Source organism: Myotis myotis, unplaced genomic scaffold (assembly GCF_014108235.1).
Source record: "Myotis myotis isolate mMyoMyo1 unplaced genomic scaffold, mMyoMyo1.p scaffold_m19_p_1, whole genome shotgun sequence".
Lineage (NCBI taxonomy): Eukaryota > Metazoa > Chordata > Mammalia > Chiroptera > Vespertilionidae > Myotis > Myotis myotis.
The window spans coordinates 61,100,145-61,122,460 of NW_023416313.1; the positions used below are offsets into that span (position 1 = coordinate 61,100,145).

Genomic DNA, 22,316 nt, shown 5'->3' on the forward strand with positions numbered 1-22,316 from the left:
AAGGACCAGCCACTCTCTCAAGAACTCAATTAGTGCTCCAGTTCAATGGGATCAGGTTGAGGCTGGTCTCCAAATCTTTGGTTAGCTTTTCCCCCATCCTATCATGCCTTCTTTCATCACATTCCCCTGAGAGTTGTTCTGTAATAAATTGCTTCAGCATGAATCCTTTGCTCAGGCTCTGCTTCTAGAAAACCTAACTTAGAAAATTGTAAAAAAAATTTTCCCCCAAAATAGTATTTAAAATAACAAACTAAATTACTCCACGTAAGGTATGTGTATAAAAATAATGTAGCCCTAACTGGTTTGACTCAATGGATAGAGTGTCAGCCTGTGGACTCAAGGGTCCTGGGTTCGATTACAGTCAAGGGCATGCACATTGGTTGTGGGCACATCCCCAGTAGGGAGTGTGCAGGAGGCAGCTGATCGATGTTTCTCTCTCATCGATATTTCTAAGTCTCTATCCCTCTCCCTTCCTCTCTGTAGAAAAATCAATAAAATATATTAAAAATAATAATGTAATTTTTTTTATTAACAAACATATATACTTCTAGATGTGTGCAACCATCTTTAAAGTGGTATATTTGTTATATTGATATTGCTCAACAAAGTTAACAAAGTCATCGTTTGGGAATAATATTCAGGGTCTAAGACACAGTCTTTGAATATTTATAGTGTTTTCATTTATTTGCTCCTTGAAGTCTGGATTATCTGGTTGAAAATTAAAAACTAAGACTGAGTAATTAAACTCAATATTTATTTAATAAAAAATTGGCCCTTGACCGGTTGGCTTAGTGGATAGAGCATCGGCCTGCAGACTGAAAGGTCCCAGGATCGACTCCAGTCAAGGGCATATACCTTGGTTGCGGGCACATCCCCAGTAGGGGGTGTCCAGGAGGCAGCTGATAAATGTTTCTCTCTCATTGATGTTTCTAACTCTCTATCCCTCTCTCATTCTCTCTGTAAAAAGTCAACGAAATATATTTTTTTAAAAATTGAACTGAACTTATAGTCAGGAAGGACATCAACACAGTCAATAATATTTTGGGTCAAAAACAAGTCATGGTTGAATGAGATTGTAAGAGATAATTTAAGATGTGTTTGTAATATTGACTACATCAGTCTTTATTCAGTGATATAGATTAGATGATAGATAGATAGACAGATAGATGTCCTAATTCCAAGCCTCATTCTATATAATATAAACCTAATATGCTAAGTGTCCGGTTGTCTGTTCAACCAATCAAATCATAATATGCTAATGACATGCTAAGGTCGCTCAACCGCTCGCTATGATGTGCACTGTTCACCAGGGGGCAGACGCTCTGACTGGTAGGCTAGTTTGCTGCTGGTGTCTGGCTGATCAGGACTGTGCAAAATGGGCCAGACATGCCCTGGAGCCCTCCTGTGGTCCCTCTCCAGCTGGCCAACCTCCTGAGTCCCTCTCTGGCTCCGATCGTCCACTGGTGGGATCCCTCAGACTGGCCTGCACCCTTTCACAATCTGGGACCCTTCTGGATATGCCAGAGAGCCAGTTTTGGCCCAATCCAGCAGGCCAGGGTGAGGGGACCGCCCCCCTCCCCCGGTGCATGAATTCGTGCACTGGGCCTCTAGTTTACATATACTATTACTGCTCGAATTACCTTTCTGTACTGTTCATGATTGACTCAGGAAATGATAGTATTAGTTTACCAGTAGACACAATTAGAAATTCTAGCTGAGAGAGGTTGGTGAAGTTATCAGCTAAATTAAAATACATATGCTGTGAGACAGTAAAAATTGTAAATTGTTCCTCATAAGTCGATTATAGTTGTTAAGCACTTACCATTTGCTGGACCCTGTTCTAAGTCCCTTTTTGCATTTACTTATGTGTTCCTCATAAAATCTCTTTAAAACCATGCAACTATTATTCTCAGGCTTAGAGTGTAAGTAACTTTTTAAGCCATTCAACTCTTATGAGTTGAGATGAATTCAAATCTAGATATTCTTTCATCAGAATCCACATTCATAACAGTTATACATTCATTTGTGTAAAAATACCAGGATATATAATATTCCTAAAATATAAATGTTGTCTCATTATTTACCTAAGCCTGGTCACATGTAGATATGGTGTTTAAATTTCTTTCTTCTGTCACTAGTAACTTCTGTCTAATCTCTGGCTAAAATCCAGTCTTTCTTTATTTTTCTTTTGTCTCTTCTGGTCACTAAAGAACTAATATCATATCTGGATGGGTCTCAAGGTGACATGTCTTGTTAAATATGTATCATGGTTCATGTCCTTCCATTAATTCAGACAAGGAACTCATCTGCCTCCCTAAATTCTGCTAGAATAATCTCTTTGAAATGTATTCTCCTTTCCTGTGGTAACAGTTCCCATTATCATGCTAATTTGGCATCTCTTTTTACTTAGGAGATTAATTTATACAGATCTGGTCAGGGACAATCATCTCTGCTTACATATCACCTTTAGATTCAAATCATTTTTAGTAGTCACATAAAAGTAGACATTTATGATGTAATAAGATATTTATTTGGATTATTTTCTTGTTTATTTAAAAATAACAGTATACTCAATGTGGCTAAATTATATGCAAATATAATACTTTGTTAATTAAACAATCCAGTAAATTATATGATTTCTCACTCTTGCTGCCTTAGGCTGACAATCTCATTCTCTTCCCTGTAACCAATCACCCACATGATCATGATTAGTCATCCTTTTAATGTGTCTCATATGGTCCTCACTCACCCTCCTGGCTGGAATGATCCTTCCTCATGCTGTGAAGTGATTTATCTGTTAAAAATGCTTTCATTAGTTCCTGATTCATTTAAGAGAAAACAATAAGACATTTTGGAAAAACATTTAAGGAAAAATTATACCATAAAGTATAAGGATGTTGAAATGAAATTGCATGGCTTTTGTAATAGAAAGAGTCTGGGAGGCTTTCCAGCTAAACACTAACCACCTAACAGGTGTGAGCCTCATTTAAATATGTGGCTAAATGACATAATTAGATAAGACTGTTTTGAGAATTTCTTCAAGCTTTTATCCTATTTAATTGTAATAAAAATTGATCAATGCCCTTTGGTATATTTACATATGATTTATTTTCTTTCTTTTTTATTTTTTGCCATCATTTTCTTAATATTGAAAAATTGTTATCTAGAGAGTGTTTGGTTTCTGTGAGTTTTCTTTCTTCCATTTTATCATGTATCATAGGTTTTCTCTTCAGCATGGTCATTTAGTCTTTACTGGATTATTTTCTGAAATCTTTTCTGAGAAAGAGTAGAACTGGGACAGGATGTATTTCATGCAACATTTCTCACAAATATTGATCATTGTTTTTAAAGTCCAATAAAAGTGTATACTTTGGGGAGGTTCATCATAAGGGAATAGAATACTGATCTCAATTTAAATTTACATATCTCCTTTCCCCCAGTAGTTTTAATGATTTTTTTAAATTAGAGGGTTTGGGACAGATTTGAAAAGTAGCTCATTATCATAATCACTCTATGTATGTGCTGCACCACCATGACACTTTTGTTTGAATGCATTTCCTCGGAAAGAAATTGAAAATATACTCTATACCAGACATACTGTTAGGTTTGTATGTTGTGCCTTCTTATCCTTACAAGAAATCACTACAAAATAATTGTTACCTATGTTCTAGTTCATGTTACTAGTATGTGACAGAACTTGGAGTTGAAACTATATTATTATTATATTTTTGCTAATTGCATGTGTGTATATTTATTTTTGCTAATTGCATCTGTATGTCTTGTTTAGTTTTGCTTTTTTCATAAAAATACCATCAGTTTGGGGAGAGAAACAAACCAAATGGACATCAGGTGACTTTTTATTACCTTGGGCTCACAGTGGAGAAATATGAGGGTTGTCAAAATTCTAAGGAAATGTTTGAAAAATATTGGGAAAGGAAAGGGTGAAGGTTTTTTTTTTTTTGCTTTGCTTCTGTTACTTGCACAGAAAGATATATCTGTTTGTATATATGAGAATCAGTTTCCAAGATGATATCTCTGAAACAATGCAAGGTTGTGTTATGCCTTTGGATAAGGCCTTTGGAATCATGGAAGTCTTTTTTTCAGTATTTCTAACTTCTTTAATGTATTTTATTTGTACTCTAATTTTAAATAGCTAACATAGTAGCAGTTCATATAACTCCTTAAATTATAATCCATATCTTCCTCAATCATACCAAACAAGAAATTCCCCTCTGCTTTTATTCAGAATAGATCCACCATATAATGTACTCTGTTAAGAGCAATGATAGTGTTTGTTAAGAGATCACTGGATAAAGTACTTTCTGGGAGTTTTTTGTTAAATTCGATACTAAAGAATAAAGGAAACCATTTCTTCAGTTGAGATCACAGAGTTTCACACCACTTCTAATAGGGTCAGTATGCATCTGTGTAGTGATATTGCCTACAAGTCAGTATTTTTGCTTATTTATACAGCTTAAAAGGTATAATTAGAGGACACTCTTTATATATGAAGAATGTGCTTTTCTGAAGAATATAATATTTATGGTTGTAAAGGCCCCTGGACAATGGGAAGGTCTAGTCCAATCATATATTTTTAGGACCTGTTATGTTTAAAGTGGCTAAGACTTCTGAACCAAGAAATATTAGAGGAGAATTGTGAAAAATATGTCTATTTTATCTGATTTAGAAATCTGTTTTAAAAATATGAAAATACATACAAATTTTGCTAAGGAATTAAAGGTAATTTTTATTTATAATAAGATTATAAATAAAAATAAAATTAACATGTAATGTTATATTAGTTTTTCATTAATAATTGAGGTTGATGTGGTGCGCGTGCTTCCAGACCATGTGTGCACACCCTTCTACGCAGAAGTAAAGATGTTTGCCTTGCAAAAAAAAATAATGATTGAAGCTGATGTGATGATATATTCTTTTATTAAACATGTTTAGCATTGTATTTTTATGCATTGGCAGCTTTTAGATTATTAAATAATATTATAGCTTGAAAAGCTTTCAACTCCAAAAGTCATAATTCAGCATAAGTAACTGCAAATTATAGCATTTATTTATGGTGGTGAGACAGCAGATGTTTGTTTATATTTGAAATACTGATGTGTTCAAGATGAAGCTTCAGTTTGCAAAATCCACCAATTCTTTAGGTATTAATTGTGTATTATACTAGGCATTGGGGTCTCAAAGCAAAGCAGCGATGGCCTTTGCTACTTAACAAACCTATGATAAATAGTAAAGTCAGACTGATAAACAGATTCTTAGTTTATAAAGTAATATTTTAGGATTCATAAAGGAGTAGTATATCTGAAATGGAGGAGGGTGGGAAGGGGGCTCAGTGATTGCGTCCTGGAATGAATGATGTAATGGAAACAGGAATATTGCCACATCAGGTCCTAGGAAGGGCATGCCAAGCAGGTGCACCCACATCTGCAAATGCCCAGAAGGTGAAAGTGGGCAGAAAATGGAAGCTATAATCAGTGTAATTGGAGAGTAAAGTGGGAGAAGTGGGATAATGAATCTGGAGATGTAGCTAGCATCCAAACCTTAAAGAGTCTCTCTAAAAACTGTTGATAATTCCAAACTACAGATATTTGATCTGTCTCTTGTTTAGCTGGAAAGCTCTCAGTAGGAAATAGAGAACTTAATTTAAAAGACTATCAGTAGACAACGTAAAATCTAAAGAATTTTTGTCTCTAATAGATTTTATGTTCACTCCATATCATCCATTCAGTGTGTAAATATCTCTTAGTATCTCTCTGATGTTTTACTTAAGTAAATTATGAAAAATATATTAGTAGCCTAAATGTTTTTTTTTTTTGTACCCAATGGGAACCTGGTCATTTTCGTTAAATACTTAGGAAGAGAAGTAATTATTATAATTTTTTTCTGAATTTTTATTAGTTAAATTTTTTGAATACTTACTAAAGAAATATGGAACTGTGTCACTCTTTTGTTTTTAAATGATGATACAAATGCAAGAAATAATTTTTAAAAGGCCAATAAGTATTTCAATATACATAAGTTCTTATACTGTGTCAATACAAATGATAAATATCTTGACATTAATGCATTGAAGGCCGTAGGTTCACCACCAGCTGCAAATCATTATGATTGATAATGCTCTAATGAGAGCAACATCTTCACTGGGCATTTGATGGAAATAAATCTTGCATGTAAATGAAAAATCACAGCTGAGAATGATGTTAATTAAAGAATTATTAAGAGTGAAATTATGAAAAAATGTATTATATTTTATATCCATTTAAAAAAATTTAAGCTGGGAAGAAAATGAAATATTTTTGATTTGTGAAAGATTTCAAGAGCTAATGTCTATGTTTATATTTTAAGTTCTCTTCACCCAAAGCCTTATAAGAATACTTAAATATATTGGGAGTGGTTCATACACTGTTTAATTTAAATTCAAATTTAGTGAGTATAACTAAAAATCATCCAGAAAATCAAATAATGCAAAACTGTTACATTTTTTGTTATTTGGGACAAAATATTAAATATATATGAATGCATATCTGAAAGAGAAAATATTTTCCATTATTGTCACATACTTCTTTAAGGACATGAGAACATTTTACTTTCTCAGTCTCATATCAGTAAAGACGATAAAATGGAGGTCTTATCATTTTATGTGTATTTGTTATTGTTTCGTTTTGGTTGCAAAAAACAACAAAATGAAATAGAGCCTTAATCAAGTTGACAAAGGGAGCATGCACATTATAGTTAAGGTATTAAGTGAAATTTAGAGACAAAGCAAAACAAAACAGGAACCAAGTTATGACACATTATGAAAACTAGCGAAAAATAGCATTCACCAGAATAGCAATATTGACCATACAACCAGGAATCCCTGAAATGGAAGCGTGTCTGGGCCTTGCCTCTTCACTCTAGTGAAAGCAGTACAAGCCATGCTGATTATGAGCTGATCCTGTAGTTAGGTAAGGCTTAGCTTCTTATTCCTGCTTTACCACTTATTAACTGAGTGACATTAGGCAAGTTATCTTTCTGCTATAAAATGTCCATAGTAGTATTATCTACTTCTCCACTCAGAAGCATTAAAAGAGATAAACTGTGTAAAAGTACTCAGTACATCCTAGCTGAACATCTACGCTCTCCTCTTCCTTCTTCTTCTCCATCATCAGTACTCTGATATTAATATGATTCAGAATTTTCCATGCTTCTCCTCTCAGTCTGTATTCTTACCTGTTGAATTAGCTTTCAATCAGGTCTTGTCTTCAACTCATAGTTGTGGTTTCTTCATAACTTTATCTTGCTTATAACTCCACACTATATTCTTTCGTGGTTTAGTTGCCTCTGCCAATGTACTTAGTATCTCTAAATGTCCTAAATCAAACTCCAAGAGGAAGAATGCATCCTCGTTGTTTATCCTTTGAGTGGAGCCTCTAAGCTTATACCTTAGGCTCTTCTGTGATTATATTAAGTTCAGGTGAATAATGTGTTGAAACCCATGGTCTATCTAGTGCTGGCTAACAGAGGCAGTGGTGGGACATTTTACCCAGAGGGCAATGATCATGGCTGCCACATGCCTACTACATCTAAACAAATAGACATAAAAAGTTAAGATTCAACGATTTACCAGAGTATATACTAGTAAGAGTATGTAGAACCAGAGTATGTAGTAAGGCTGGCTCTTGAATAATGATCTTGTGTCTCCCAACCCAATACTCTTTTGAATAGACTTTAAATATTCTGGGTATTCATGAAATTTTTACAGCATCATAAAGTTGCTACGTAAAATATTCTCTAATGTTGCCACTTATAAATTTTTAATAAAATCCTTAAGTATCAGAATTTTAGTATTTATTGTTTTAATATAAACATAATTATATTTTGTGTCTTGAAGAACAATTATTTATTTCAAAATGGCTTATTTATAATTGAATTCTATTGACTTGTTCTTTTTGTCTTAACTTTTCCCAGGCTGCTAAGTTGGATATCACAGTGCAAGCTTTGGGGTCCCAATGGGGGACTCTGGATCAAGACGATCTACCCTGGTCTCCAGGTTGCCAATATTCAGAAGAAGTATCAGCAGAAGACATGATTCTCTTCCTTCTTCACCTTCCTCCAGTAATACAGCAGGTGTCCACAGTTCCTCTCCTTCCAGCACGAACTCAAGCTCAGGTAGTACAGGTAAACGCAGGAGCATATTCCGAACTCCTTCCATTAGCTTCCACCATAAGAAGGGGAGTGAACCTAAGCAAGAACCTACCAACCAGAACCTTAGTATTTCAAATGGTGCTCAAGCTGGTCACAGCAGTATGCAAAAACTGACTTCGGAAGAACATATTAAAACCAGGGGAAGACATTCTGTTGGTTTTAGTAGTTCAAGAAATAAGAAGATAACAAGATCTTTGACAGAGGATTTTGAAAGGGAAAAGGAGCACTCAACTAATAAGAATGTCTTTATAAATTGCTTAAGTTCTGGCAAAAGTGAAGGGGATGATTCTGGATTCACAGAAGAACCAACTCGCCGTTCCGTTAAGCAGTCAACAAAGAAGCTGCTCACTAAATCCTTTTCCTCTCACCATAAATTTTCTAAGCCAGTTCCACCGAGCCAGTCCACTTCATTGGTACAGCAGTCTGAATTCTCATTGGAAATTACACAGTTCCAAGAGAGAGAACCTGTATCAGTAAGAGCTTCTCCATCTTGCTCTGTGGATGTAACAGAACGGGCAGGAAGCTCTTTACCATCCCCGTTGCTTTCTGCTGATCTTACCACAGCTCAGACACCTTCAGAGTTTTTAGCCTTGACTGAAGATTCTGTGTCTGAAGCAGATGTATTTTCTAAAAGTGGAAGCATGGCATCCCACTGTGACAACTTTGGCCACAATGATTCTACCTCTCAGATCTCTCCCAACCCTGCTGCTGTCACAAAGGCAACAATAGATCGTATAGGAACTGTTCCCTGTGCAATTATGTCTCCTGGGAAATATAGGTTAGAAGGTCGATGTAGCACTGAATCTAATTCCTTACCAGAAACCTCTGCTGCTAATCAGAAGGAAGTGTTATTGCAAATCTCTGAACTCCCTGTTACAAATGGGAGTGACTTAGAGAATCACCTATCAGCAGATACTCAAGGAGAAGAGCATATGGTATTACAAAACGGTGATACAATGTTGGCAACAAGCTCCCCAAGGAAACTTGGATTTTATGAGCAACATAAAGCAATAGCTGAACGTGTTAAAGGGATTCATCCTATATCAGATTCAAGGATAATACCTTCTTCTGGTGATCGTCATATTTTTAACAAAACATATGGATATGAGGCAAATCCTGCCAAAGGTATACTGATTTTCTTTGTATAAATTACAATTTTTATTATAATTATTCAATTTTCTCACTCCATGTCATTAATTGAAACCACATTTTTCTTTTTTTACTCTAATATTCTTTCCTGTTTATAATTTGAAATTTGTTCACTATTTGATCTTAAGCTTACATTTTGCTAAAAATATAATTCAGCAATATTACTCATTTTTCTTAGTTGGGTTATCCAAAATCTGACCCTCAGAAGAAAGTGGAAGAAAACAAATTTTACTTTCCATGTGGCTTTATCTAAAGCAAGGATTGTCTTTTTTAGAGTTTATGGTGGAATATTGGTATTTCTTAATTATTGTAATGAATATATTCCACTATTACTACTACTACTACTACTACTACTACTACTACTACTACTAGTTCTCCCAACATTGAAAGATTTTTCTGTCCCACTCACTGTCCTGTGCTCTTTAGATACATTAATTCATTTAGTCTTCAAATCATTGAAATCACTCCTCTTGTTGTAGCACACTGTACAGGCAAAACAGTTGGAGCACAGGTAGGATAAGTAATGTGTCCAAAGTTACAAATTGTATGTAATTGTTCTGGACACAAACCCCATGAAATAGGCACTAGTATATTTCCCAGTTAACAAATGTGAAAACTAAAATCAAGAGACCATAGAGCTGGTAAGAACGGGCAGGAAGCTCTTTACCATCTCCATTGCTTTCTGCTGATCTTACCACAGCTCAGACACCTTCAGAGTTTTTAGCCTTGACTGAAGATTCTGTGTCTGAAGCAGATGTATTTTCTAAAAGTGGAAGCATGGCCTCCCACTGTGACAACATTGGCCACAGTTACAGCTATCTCAATCCAAAGCTCAGGTTCTTAATGGCCAGGCTATAAGGCAAATATGCCCGGGCTCTTTCTAAAACATTAAGAATAATAATACTAAAATATAAAATAAGATTTATAAGTCAAATTGTATATTATAATGTTATGAATCATAACATTATATGATTTACCTAACTAGTCCCTCCATGATTATGGAAATTTTAAACTTTTAAATCCATGAATTAATTGTTTAGTGATATAATTATATAGCTTAGTGTTTTTTTACATTTGATGAGATCATTTTTATGTATCTGCCAACTTTTTTGTTTTGTTTCTATTCATTTTGTCCATTCTGCATGTTTATAATTATAATATGAAATAAAATTATCTGACCTAGGGAAGCTGTGCATAAGTTATCCTCAATATATTCCTTTAGAAACATTGTAAAAATTAAAGGAACATTGTGAAATACAAAGGAAATAATTGCTTCTACTCTGTCAGAATTATCAAATATTGACATTTTAGCATTTTATTTCCATACTTTTAGCTATAACTACATTTAAAAAATTATAGGAATTATTTTTAAGTGAATTTACTAGATTACATTGGTTAATAAAACCATACGGGTTTCAAGTGTACAACTTAATAAGACACCATCTGCATACTGAATCATTCACTCACCATCCAAAGTTTCTTACCACAACCATTTGTTCTCTCTTTGCTCTCTTCTACCTCCCCACATCCCCTTTTCCTCTGGCAGTCACCAAACCACCTTCTCTCTGAGAGCTGTCAGTCTGTTCTCTGTATCTATGAATATGTTTCTATTGTGTTTATTTTTTTTCATTAAATTCCACATAAAGATTGTCCCAAAATTCACGCAAGAAGTAATTTTGATATAAAACACAGGTTTATAATTAAAAATTGTAATTTTTTTATTGATTCATAAATTATATAGTATAGGGTTATGTACGGAATAGGATATCAGGTAAATGGCCTCCACGGCTTTGCTGGCACATACGCACTCTTTTGTTGAAATTTTCCATGGCCGTTTTGCATAAATGTGGCTGAATTTTGATGAGGCTCATTTTCATCTTGATGGCTTGGTTAATCAACAAAAATTGTTGCATTTGGGGTTCAGAAAATCCATGAGTGATTGTTGAGAAACAAATGCATCCACAACATGCCACTGTTTGGTGCGGATTTTGGGCTGTAGGCATCATCAAACCATTCTTCTTCAAAAATGCGGCTGCTCAGGCAATAACAAAAGAGTGTGTTTGTGCCAGCAAAGCCATGGAGGCCGTTTACCCGACATGCTATTCCTTATATAACCCTATACTGTATACTTTATGAATCAATAAAAAATTTACAATTTTTGATTATAAACCTGTGTTTTCTATCAAAATTACTTCTTGCGTGAATTTTGGGACACCCTTTATAAGTGAGATCATATGGTATTTATTTGTCTTTCTCTGACTGGCTTATACTCTCCAGGTCCATCCATGCTGTCACAAAAGGTAAGATTTCCTTCTTTTTTATGGCCGAGTAGTATTCCATTGAGTAAATGTGCCAAAGCTTTTTTATTCACTTATCTACTGATGGTCACTTGGGCTGCTTCCAGATCTCGGCTCTTATAAATAACGCTGCAATGAACATAGAGATGCATATGTTCTTTCATATCAGTGTTTTGGGTTTCTTACGAAGTATTTTCAGAAATGGGATAGATGTGTCATGACACAGTTTCATTTTTTTTTTTTTGAGGCAACTCTATGCTGTTTTTTACAGTGGCTGCTCTGATCTGTACTCCTATCAACAGTGCGCGAGGGTTCCCTTTTCTCCACATCCTCCACAACACTTTTTGTTTGTTGGTTTATTGATGTTAGCCATCCTGACAGTTGTGAAGGGATAGCTCATTATAGTTTTAATTTTTCTTATGATTAATGATATTTGAATCTTTTTATCCATCTACTGGCCATCTGTATTTACTCTCTGGAGAAGTGTCTATTCAGGTCCTTTGCCCATTTTTAAATTGGGTTGTTTATTTTCTTAGTATCAAGTTATATAAATTCTTTATAAATTTTGTAAAGTAACCCCTTATCAGATATATCATTGGCAAATATGTTTTCCCATTCAGTGGGTTGCCTTTTCATTTTATTGATGGTTTCCTTTGCTTTGCAAAAGCTTTTTAGTTTGATGTAGTCCCATTTTAATTTTATTTTAAATTTTGTTTCCCTTACTGGAGGAGATATATCAGAAAAAATATTGCTATGAGAAATGTTCAAGATTTTACTGCCTATATCTTCTAGGATTTTTATAGTTTCACAACTCAAATTAAGTTTTTAATCCATTTTGAATTTATTTTTGTTATGGTGTGAGGAGGTGGTCTAGCTTCATATTTTTGCAATATTTTGTACAATATTCCTAACAACATTTATTTAATAGACTGTCTTTATCCCATTATATATTCTTGTCTCCTTTTTCAAATATTAATTGACTATAAAGATATAGGTTTATTTCTGGAATCTCTGTTATGTTCCATTGGTCTATATGCCTGTTTTTATGCCAGTACCATGCTGTTTTGATTAACATGGCCTTGTAGTATAACTTGATATCAGGTAGCATGACACCTCCAAGGATGGACCGGCTCCCGGCAACCTCCAACTTTATTCTTTCCAAGAGTGCTGAGGCTCTCTGGAGTCTTTTGTGGTTTCATATAAATTTTTGGAATATTTGTTCTAACACTGTGAGATGTGCCATTGCTATTTTAATAGGAATTGCATTGAATTTAGAGATTCAATTCTTTGGGTAGTATGGACATTTTAATGATGTTATTTCTTCCTATCCATGGACACAGTATATGCTTCCACTTATTTGTATCTTCCTTCCTTTCTTTTTTTTTCTGACCACAGGTCTTTTACATCCTTGGTTAAATTTATTCCTAGGGAACTTATTTTTTCTTTGTTGTTGCAATTGTAAATAGTATTGTTTTCTTAATTTCTATTTCTGATTATTCATTGTTGCTTTATAAAAATGCCATAGATTTCTGGGTATTAATTTTGTATCCTGCTGCATTGCCAAATTCATTTTATCAGTTCTAATAGGTTTTTGGTGGAGTCTTCAGGGTTTTCTATCTACAGTAACATGGAATCTGCAAATAATGACAGTTGTACTTCCTCCTTTGCAATTTGGATGCCTTTTATTTCTTTTTGTTTGACTGCTGTGACTAGAACTTCCAGTACTTTGTTGAATAAGAGTGGTGAAAGCAAACATCCCTGTCTTGTTCCTGATCTTAAAGGAAACACATTTATTTTTTGTTCATTGAGTATAATGTTGGTTATGGGTTTGTCATATATGGCCTTTATTACATTGAGGTATGTTTTTTCTATTTCTACTTTGCATGAGAATTTTTATCATAAATGGGTGCTGGATTTTATCAAATGCTTTTTTATATGGTCATGTGATTATTATTCTTCATTTTGTTTATGTGATATAGCATGTTTAATAATTTGTGGATATTATACCATCTTTGCATTCCTGGAATAAACGTTACTTGACATGGTGTATGATCTTTTTAATGTATAGCTGAATCTGATTTGCTAATATTTTGTTGAGGTATTTAGCATCAATGTTCATCAGGGATATTGGCCTGTATATTTTTTCTTTGTAGTGTCTTTATCTAATTTTGGATTTGGATATCCAAATAATTTGGCCTAGTAAAATGAGCTTGGAAGTCCACCCTCCTCTTGAATTTTTTGGAATAGTTTGAGAAGGATAAATTTTAGTTCTTTTTTTAATTTTTGATAAAATTCACTTGTGAAGCTGTCTAGTGTATGACTTTTATTTTCTGGGAGTTTTCTCACTACTGCTTCAATTTCATTAGTTATAATCAGTCTATTCAGGTTTTCTGATATTTGCTGATTCAATTTTGGCAGATTGTATGTTTTTAGGAATTTATCCATCTCACCTCAGTTGTCCAATTTGTTGGCATATAGTTGTTGGTAATATTTTCTTACAATCTTTCGTATTGCTATGGTGGCAGTTGTTAATTCTCTTCTTTAATTTCTGATTTTATTTATTTGGGTTCTCTCTCTTTTTTCTTGATGAACCAAGTTAAAGGTTTGTCAACTTTGTTTATTTTCCAAAGATTCAACTGTTGGTTTTATACACACACACACACACACACACACACACACACACACACACACATCTACACTAATAAAAGAGAAACATGCAAATTGGTATCACTCCACTATGTGCACCAGCCAATCGGATGGGCATGCAAATTAACCCAACAAAGATGGCGGTTAATTTGCATACGTAGGTGCGCAGTGGCCTGGGTTCCAGGAACATCATCAGCACCCAGGTCACTCTGAGGTAGGCCCCGTGTGGGCCCTGAGCAGCATAGGAAGGGCCTGAGCCAGGGGGCTCCTGGGCAGGGCAGAGCCTGTGATCAGAGCCGAGGGGGCCCCTACCCAAGCCTAAAGCCTCAAGCCTCGGCTAGAGGCTTTAGGCCTGGGAAGGAAAGGAGCCAGCTTTCGGAGGGAAATGGTGGGGCCCTGCCCAGGCCCTGAGGCTTTAGGCCTGGACAGGGGTGGAGCCGGCAATCAGAAGGAGTTGGGGGTCCCATGCCCAGGCCTAAAGACTCGGCCAGAGGCTTTAGGCCTGGGCTGGGGCCAAACCGGCGATCGGTGTGAACTATAGAGGAAACACCTTTTCTGACCACTCATTGGCTAAGCTCCCTGTAGGCCACTGGTAATATTCTTAGTAACTTGGGTAATAAGAATCTAAAAAGGTGATCTAGGGTTTTTCCACCTCACTCCTGGAGAAAAAAAAAGAAGGTCCGCTGCTGGAGGGCTAAGAAATGTCATATCCTGCCCTAGCCAGTTTGGCTCAGTGGATAGAGCCTCGGCCTGTGGACTGCAGGGTCTGGGTTCAATTCTGACCAAGGGCATATACCTAGATTGCAGGATCCTCCCTGGCCAGGGCCCAGGTCAGGGCTTCTGCAGGAGGCAACCAATCAAAGTGTTCCTCTCACTTTGATGTTTCTCTCTGTCTTCCCCTTTCTCTTCCACATTCTCTAAAAATCAATGAAAACATATCCTCAGGTGAGGATAAAAAAACAATAATAAAGAAATGTCATATCCTATGAAAGACACATCTTGAAAATGCCTAAAGAAAGTTGTCATTTTTTCATGGTGAAGGGACTGGAGTCCGTGTTGATGAAAACACCTTGGTGGCTGTGGTGACTGGCAGTGGCTGCAGCAGCGGGTGATGGGCCTGTCACCTTCCCCTGATCAGCCCGGTCGCCTCCCACAAAGGGAGACCAGACTGCGGCTTAGGCCTGCTCCCTAAGGGGAGCAGGGAGAGGGCCTAAGCTTTCAGTAAGACATCCCCTAAGGGCTCCCAGTATGTGAGAGGGGGCAGGCTGGGCTGAGGGAACCCCCCACCACCAGCGCACTAATTTCATGCACCGGGCCCCTAGTATAGATATAATTGATGTAATTGATTTCAGAGACGAAGTGAGAGGAGGAGAGGGATAGAAAAAATCAATGATGAGAATCATTAATTGGCTACTTCCTGCATGCCCCACACTGGGGATCGAGCCCACAACCCAGGAATGTGCCCTGACCAGGAATATTACCATGATCTCTCGGTTCATAGGTCGACACTCAACCGCTGAGTACACTGGCCGGGCTAATTCCAAAAGTTTTTAGGTTTCAAAGTAATTAAATGATTAAGCAAACTAAACTACCACTGTTAATTTTAAACGTTTTCTGTGAGAGAGAATTTTTAAATGATACTAACTGTTTCCCATATACTTTCAATGAAACATTTATGAAAACTACATCTAAACATTTATATTCTTATTTATTTATATATTTATTTATTTTTGTAATAGTTCTTGCCAGTAGCCTCAGTCCATATCGTGAAGGAAGATTTATAGAGAGACGACTGCGGTCTTCATCAGAAGGAACTGCAGGGAGTAGCAGAATGATTTTGAAACCAAAAGATGGAAATGTGGAAGACGTTAATAGTCTAAGAAAGCAAAGAGCAGGTTCGTCATCTTCAAAAATGAACAGCATGGTAAGTAAATACATGTGCCTGCACATGGTGAAATAATTCCCTCTGTCTCTGGCAAGTTCTTGCATGCAAAATGAAAACAGACTGAAGACTAGACTCCTTACATTTGAAGGGAAAATTGGTCTCCATAGTTTGATGTCACAAGTCAGAGGTGCTCACTTTGCACTTAAGACCCTCATGACAGATAGGAGCATACAGAGAGAGCTGCCCTTAATTCCTGTCTTCTTTGCTCCCATGGAAAGGTCAATGTTCTCCATTCTAGAACAAAACCCTGGAATGCACAGCTAAGGAAAATGGTGATCCTGAGGATACGCTCTGGCACCATTATTGCACACCGTGCCATCACCCTCTAGCTAGCATAAAATGTGTCCTTTTGTAAACTACCCTTATTTCAGTACCACCCTTAGACCCTTTAATGGACCCTACTCTGCCTGTCCTTTTACAGTTGTCCTTCCACACAAAGTGAGGTGCCTGCGTGTCAAGGCAAAATCCACAACTTTTGCACATTCTAAGTCTTAGAGGTTCCAAATTCCTGGTCCAAACTCTGGGTGCCTGCTGGTGAGGGTGGAGGCGGGTGTGTAGGGGGCTGCATCTAGGCTTGCACTTGTGGACTTGGTGTCTTAGAGGCGTGTGAATGAAGCTTCTCTGTAACGTGAGATGGAGTCAGGGGTGGGAAGAAGGGACCAGTGGACTGCAGCCCAAGGGATCCGGAGGCCTCAGGTCTCACAAATATTGGGAAGGGCTGGCCTTTTGGAGTTCACTTTACTTTCTCACAGATTTATTACTTTTTCAGTAACACCTTTGATCCCTAATATTTAGCAGTGTTTCTTGCAAATGATCTATCTACCTATCTACCTATTTATTCATGCATATATGTGAAAAATACATAAAACTATAATTTTTGACATCTCTGTATATGCTAGATAATTTTTTCAAATGAAATTGTTAGATTATGTAGTTTAAACCATCATGTTGTGAAGAAGGCTTAAGTTACTGAGGTACTACTGAGTGATAGCAAGACCACTGTACTTGAAGTTAGACGTTCTAGCCATCAGGTCAGGCTTGGCCAGATTTTAATCTTGAGAAAATCAGAATTACAAAACAACAAATGATAATGGGCTTCTTGTTTTTTATTATACTAAAACATGATTGTGTGTATTTACATGTGTATATATAGAAATCTATTATATTTCATCTTTTTTGTTCTTTGGTGCTTTAAAACTTATTATTTTGACAATTGAGTTTTTTTTCTAAGTTTAAGAACATGTTAAGAAAAATTTCCAGTTAATGTAAAATTATAAGTTATGGCTAATGAATTATTATGAAACATAATAATTTCCATTATCCCTTCATAAAATTTCCATTATACCTTCATAGATCAGTATTTATTTTAATAATTGTGCACTATTCGTTACACTTGCCCAAAGTTGGGCCTCTTATGCATTCTTTGTATCTCATTTTTATACTACATTAAATAATTTCCCTTGTAATATCACAAAATAACTTTTCCTTTGAGATACACTTTCAAGATTTAAAATTTAAAATATCAAAGCACAAAAATGTAATTTTGTCTTTTATTTAAGGCTTTTTATGAATTTTCAGAATGTCCCTGCAGTGATGTAGATCTTCCAGTAGATGGCAGGACGGCACCATTGCCATGGGGAAGGAAAGGTTATAAAGCAGCAAATTTTCAAAGTTTCTCATCTCATAACACATATGAATTGATTACTAAAATTCTGCACAGACCAAAAACATGTATTATATTTTTCCCCAATATGACAAAAAATAGGAATAATTTTTACTAGTCCACCCCGGGCAGCTATTATTGTGTTGGCTGTTGTCATCTTTTTATTTGACAATCTAAGGGAAAAGAGGTCAGTACACCTGACTTAAATAGTCAGGTATTGCAGGTTTTAAAAATTCTTGTGACACACAAGTTGAAAATCACTGCTATGAAGTATTAAGGTTGGGACAGAAACTTGGTTAAAATATTATACATTTTCACTGGATTTACAGGTAAAACTTTTTGAAATAAATAATGAAACACTTGAATTTTCACATGAAACCTATTAAAATCTCTATGACATTACTGTTTTCCTTTGGATTTGCAACTACTATCTCATCCTTTAATTAACTGTTTTATAGTTAAATTAAAATGCATAAAATATATTCTCTATCTCATGGCAATCTGAGTGAGGAAGAAATGCTAGAGTTCTGTAGGTAATTTTAGCTATATGTGAAACAAGTGACATATATTTAGAAAATCATAGCTTTTCGTGTGAAAAGTGACCCACATTTTCTATATTTCTTTTCCAAAATATTTCAAGTGAATATATATACTTAAGATACACCCATAGTTCAGCTATTTTTTTTTTTTCTTTTAGAGCAATAATAAGAGTAACATGCATTATTAAGGCTAATTTTAACCAAGGGGCTATAGTTACTGCTTCACATGTATTATAACATTAAGTTCTTACGAAACTATGAACCACGGGATACTGTTATTGATCACAGTATGCAAAATAGGAAAATAAAGCACTGAGAAGATAAGCACTTGCCCCGTAACACAGATGGTAAGTGGCAGAAATAGGATTTAGTAGGTGTGCCAGTTAATAATGCGGATTTTTTTCAATAGATGGAGTTACACATATGTTGATATGTATGTGATTTGATATGTATGCTATTTTGTTGTATTGACAGCAAACTTCAAAACTTCATATGTCAAATTTGCTGAAGGTGTTAACATCATAGATATTTTTACGCTTAAAAATGTTGAATTTCATGCCAAAATAGAGCATTTGTGGGACGTTTTAATTCATTACTTTATTTTGAAGAAAAGTGCTGCTGAAAGTTATCGTATACTTCGGGAAGCTTATGGTGAACATGCTCCATCTCAAGATACTAGTGAATGCTGGTTTAAACGCTTTAAAAGTGATGATTTCAATGTGAAAGACAAAGAATGTCCAGGTCAACTGAGAAAGTTTGAAGACCAACAATTACAAGCACTATTGGATGAATATGTGTGTCAAGCTCAAAAACAACTTACAGAAAGATTAAACGTTGCTCAGCAAACAATTTCCAATCATTTAAAAGCAATGGGAAATATTTTATTTTATTTCATTTTTAAATTGTTTTATTGGGAAAAATTTTAAAGGAAGGGAAATGGGTGCCACATAAACTGAACAAAAGACAAATGGAAAACCGAAAAGTCATCAGTAAAATGTTGCTTCAAGGGCATGAAAGAAAGTCTTCTTTGCATCGAATTGTGACTGGCGATGAAAAGTGGATTCATTTTGAGAATCCCAAATGCACAAAATCCTGGGTTGATCCAAGTCAACCATTGACATGGACTGCAAGGCCAAATTGCTTCAGAAGGAAGACAATGCTCTGCATTTGGTGGGATCAGGAAGGTGTGGTGTATTATAAGCTTCTAAAACCAGGTGAAACGGTTAATACTGATCGCTACCGACAACAAATAATCAATTTGAACCACACTTTAATCATGAAATGACCAGAATGTGCCAGAAGACACGGCAAAGTAATTTTGCTTCCTGATGACACACCATCACCCACTTCAAAACCAGTTAAAGACACGTTAAAAGATCTTGCCTGGGAAGTATTACCCCACCCGCCGTATTCATCAGACCTTGCTCCTTCAGATTACCACTTGTTCCGATCAATGGCACATGCACTTTCTGAGCAGCACTTCAAAACGTCCGAAGAAGTGGAAAATTGGGTCTCTGAGTGGTTTGCTTCAAAACAAGAAAAGTTCTATTGGGACGGTATCCACAAATTACCTGAAAGCTGGGGGAAATGCATAGCTAGTGCTGGACATTACTTTGAATATAGCACTTTTGATGTTTCTATTGAAATTATCATGTTTTCTTTGATTACAAAATCCGCCATTATTAACCAGTACACCTAGTAGATTTGGACCCTAGTTGTCAAACTTTAAATCATGCTTGCTTGGGGGGCATATAATAGATATAAATTAGTTTTTTATTTTTTCTGCATCATTTATGTGTAATGAAGTTAACGCATTTAAGACAAACTGTGCTTGCTCTAAGTGTAGACTGAGACCCTCCATAAAGAATACAAAAAAGGAATACAATTTAGTACTTTTCTGGACTTAACATTTGGTAGTATATCTTGATATGCTGATGAATGGTACTAGTGTATATACTGAGAGATAGTTCATTCACAACGGAACTTTGTCACAAAAGAAGATACTAATACTTAGAAAGTACTGGCCTACTTTGTATAGTTCATGGAGATTTAATTCTACCAATAGGATATGACTCTATTTATTAAGATGCTAAGGGTTCCCCAATGACCAAAAATATGCCCTAATACATTAGATAGACCACAATTATGGATATTTCAGTCTGAAAGAGAAATGGTAGGATGTATAATTATTTGAATATCAATGGCCCAGAAGAAATTGGACTTTGCTTAAACTTATTATAAGAAACCAAAATATATTTGAAACAATTGTACAAGCATTCACATTTACTATATGTGCTCAAATTGCTTTAAATACTTTTCTTAATTTTTCTATAATGAATAACTTTCTTGATACTTTTCTTAGGAGGGTCCAAATATTTTTTAAAAAAACACAACAAAAACCACACACAAACAACAAAATTTTTTCTAGAAATAGGCTCTTTCTTTCTGGGAACTTCCCTTCCAGACTGTGGTATATCATTGAATAAATGTAAGGACTTGTCATGTTTCTCCCACAACTTTACACAGTTGAAGTCTACCTCCAAATATTTATAATATCACCCTACTTTATAAGAATTATTAATGGGAGGATAGATTATGTGTTATGATCAATACTGAGGATCTGTCATTACAGAAAGGAATGTGCCTGAATGTGTGAGTAAAGATGAAATAAACTAAGTGATAGCAAATAGCTCCCAAATCTCAGTCACTTAATAATATGTTTTTCTCAGTAATTGTATAAGGTGCTGGGAGTTCTGTTCAAGGTCCATTCTGTATCCTGGCTGTTGAAGCAGCTACTATTGCAAACTTTGCCTTTCACCAGGGCTAAAGAGCTCTCTGGAAAGTCCTAATCCCAATAATAAGTGCTCCAACCCATGAGATTCATTGATCTAATCACATGGCCCAAACTAGCCACAAAGGCACAGGAGGCAGTCTGTTTCTTGTGACTGGAAGGGGTAGACCGAGATATGCTCGGTCAGCACTGATGACCATCATATTCTCAAATAATTTATTGTATCTGAGTTCTTTCAGTTAACTGAGATTTCCTGCTTGCCTCTCCCTCCCTTTTGTCCACAATCATATAAAGGGTCCTGACTTTATGTCAGGCTGCTCTGGTCACTGTGACTGAGAAAATAGAAGACATCTTTGACACTGAAGGATTCATTCATAACCATACATTTTATTTTTTTGGCATGTGCTTTCTTCCTGACTTAAAAGCCTTAAGATGTAGATCTAAAAACTGCTCAATTCAATTTCTGGGAACCCTACTCTATTTGGAAGTATTTATTTTTTATTACATTAAAACGCTGATTCAGAAAGTTGTGTTATCTTTAAATGACTCAGAAAATGCATCCACAAAGTTGCCCTGAACTATTTGTGCTGAGTGACTCTGACAGCATTCATTTATGGCTAGTTTTACTCTGACACAGTCTAATTTCTTTCATTCGCAGTTTGGCATCCTGCTGCCTTTCTATAGAAACTGTGAACTGCACAGTGAAAATATAAGCTGTAGGACTTCTGCAATAGAAGAATAGACCAGATTTATATTTAAGCAAAAAGTTGTTACTTGTAGATCATTAGCATCTCATGTCATATTTTAATCATTTGGTATGTCAAATCTAGAATTTAGATATTACTAATAATAGTTAAATAATGTAAGACTATTTAAGCCCTATGTTAAATAGCCAAACACTTTCCTATGCATTCACTTTTCTTCTGTGCTCTACTATGTCCTACTTTATTAATTTATCTTTTATTCATTTATCCATTCATCAATACATTCACAGTTTCTTTCAATAAAAATTTATTGAGAACCTACTCTGAAGATGCAGAGATGAAAGAGTCAGCCCTTCAGGTATTTAAAGTTCCATATT

The 22,316-nt window shown here is 35.5% G+C and overlaps 1 protein-coding gene across 3 annotated transcripts in view; it reads left to right on the forward strand.

The window, feature by feature from the left end:
• The window catches only part of CCSER1 (coiled-coil serine rich protein 1), an 801,991-nt gene that overhangs the window by 139,193 nt on the left and 640,482 nt on the right, over positions 1–22,316 (forward strand). For all 3 annotated transcript variants that reach the window (XM_036339701.1, XM_036339716.1, XM_036339709.1), the window contains exons 2-3: positions 7,969–9,330; positions 16,037–16,221. In XM_036339701.1, coding sequence (XP_036195594.1) covers positions 8,010–9,330; positions 16,037–16,221 — 1,506 coding nt within the window. In that variant the 5' untranslated portion in view covers positions 7,969–8,009. The remainder of the gene's footprint in view (positions 1–7,968; positions 9,331–16,036; positions 16,222–22,316) is intronic.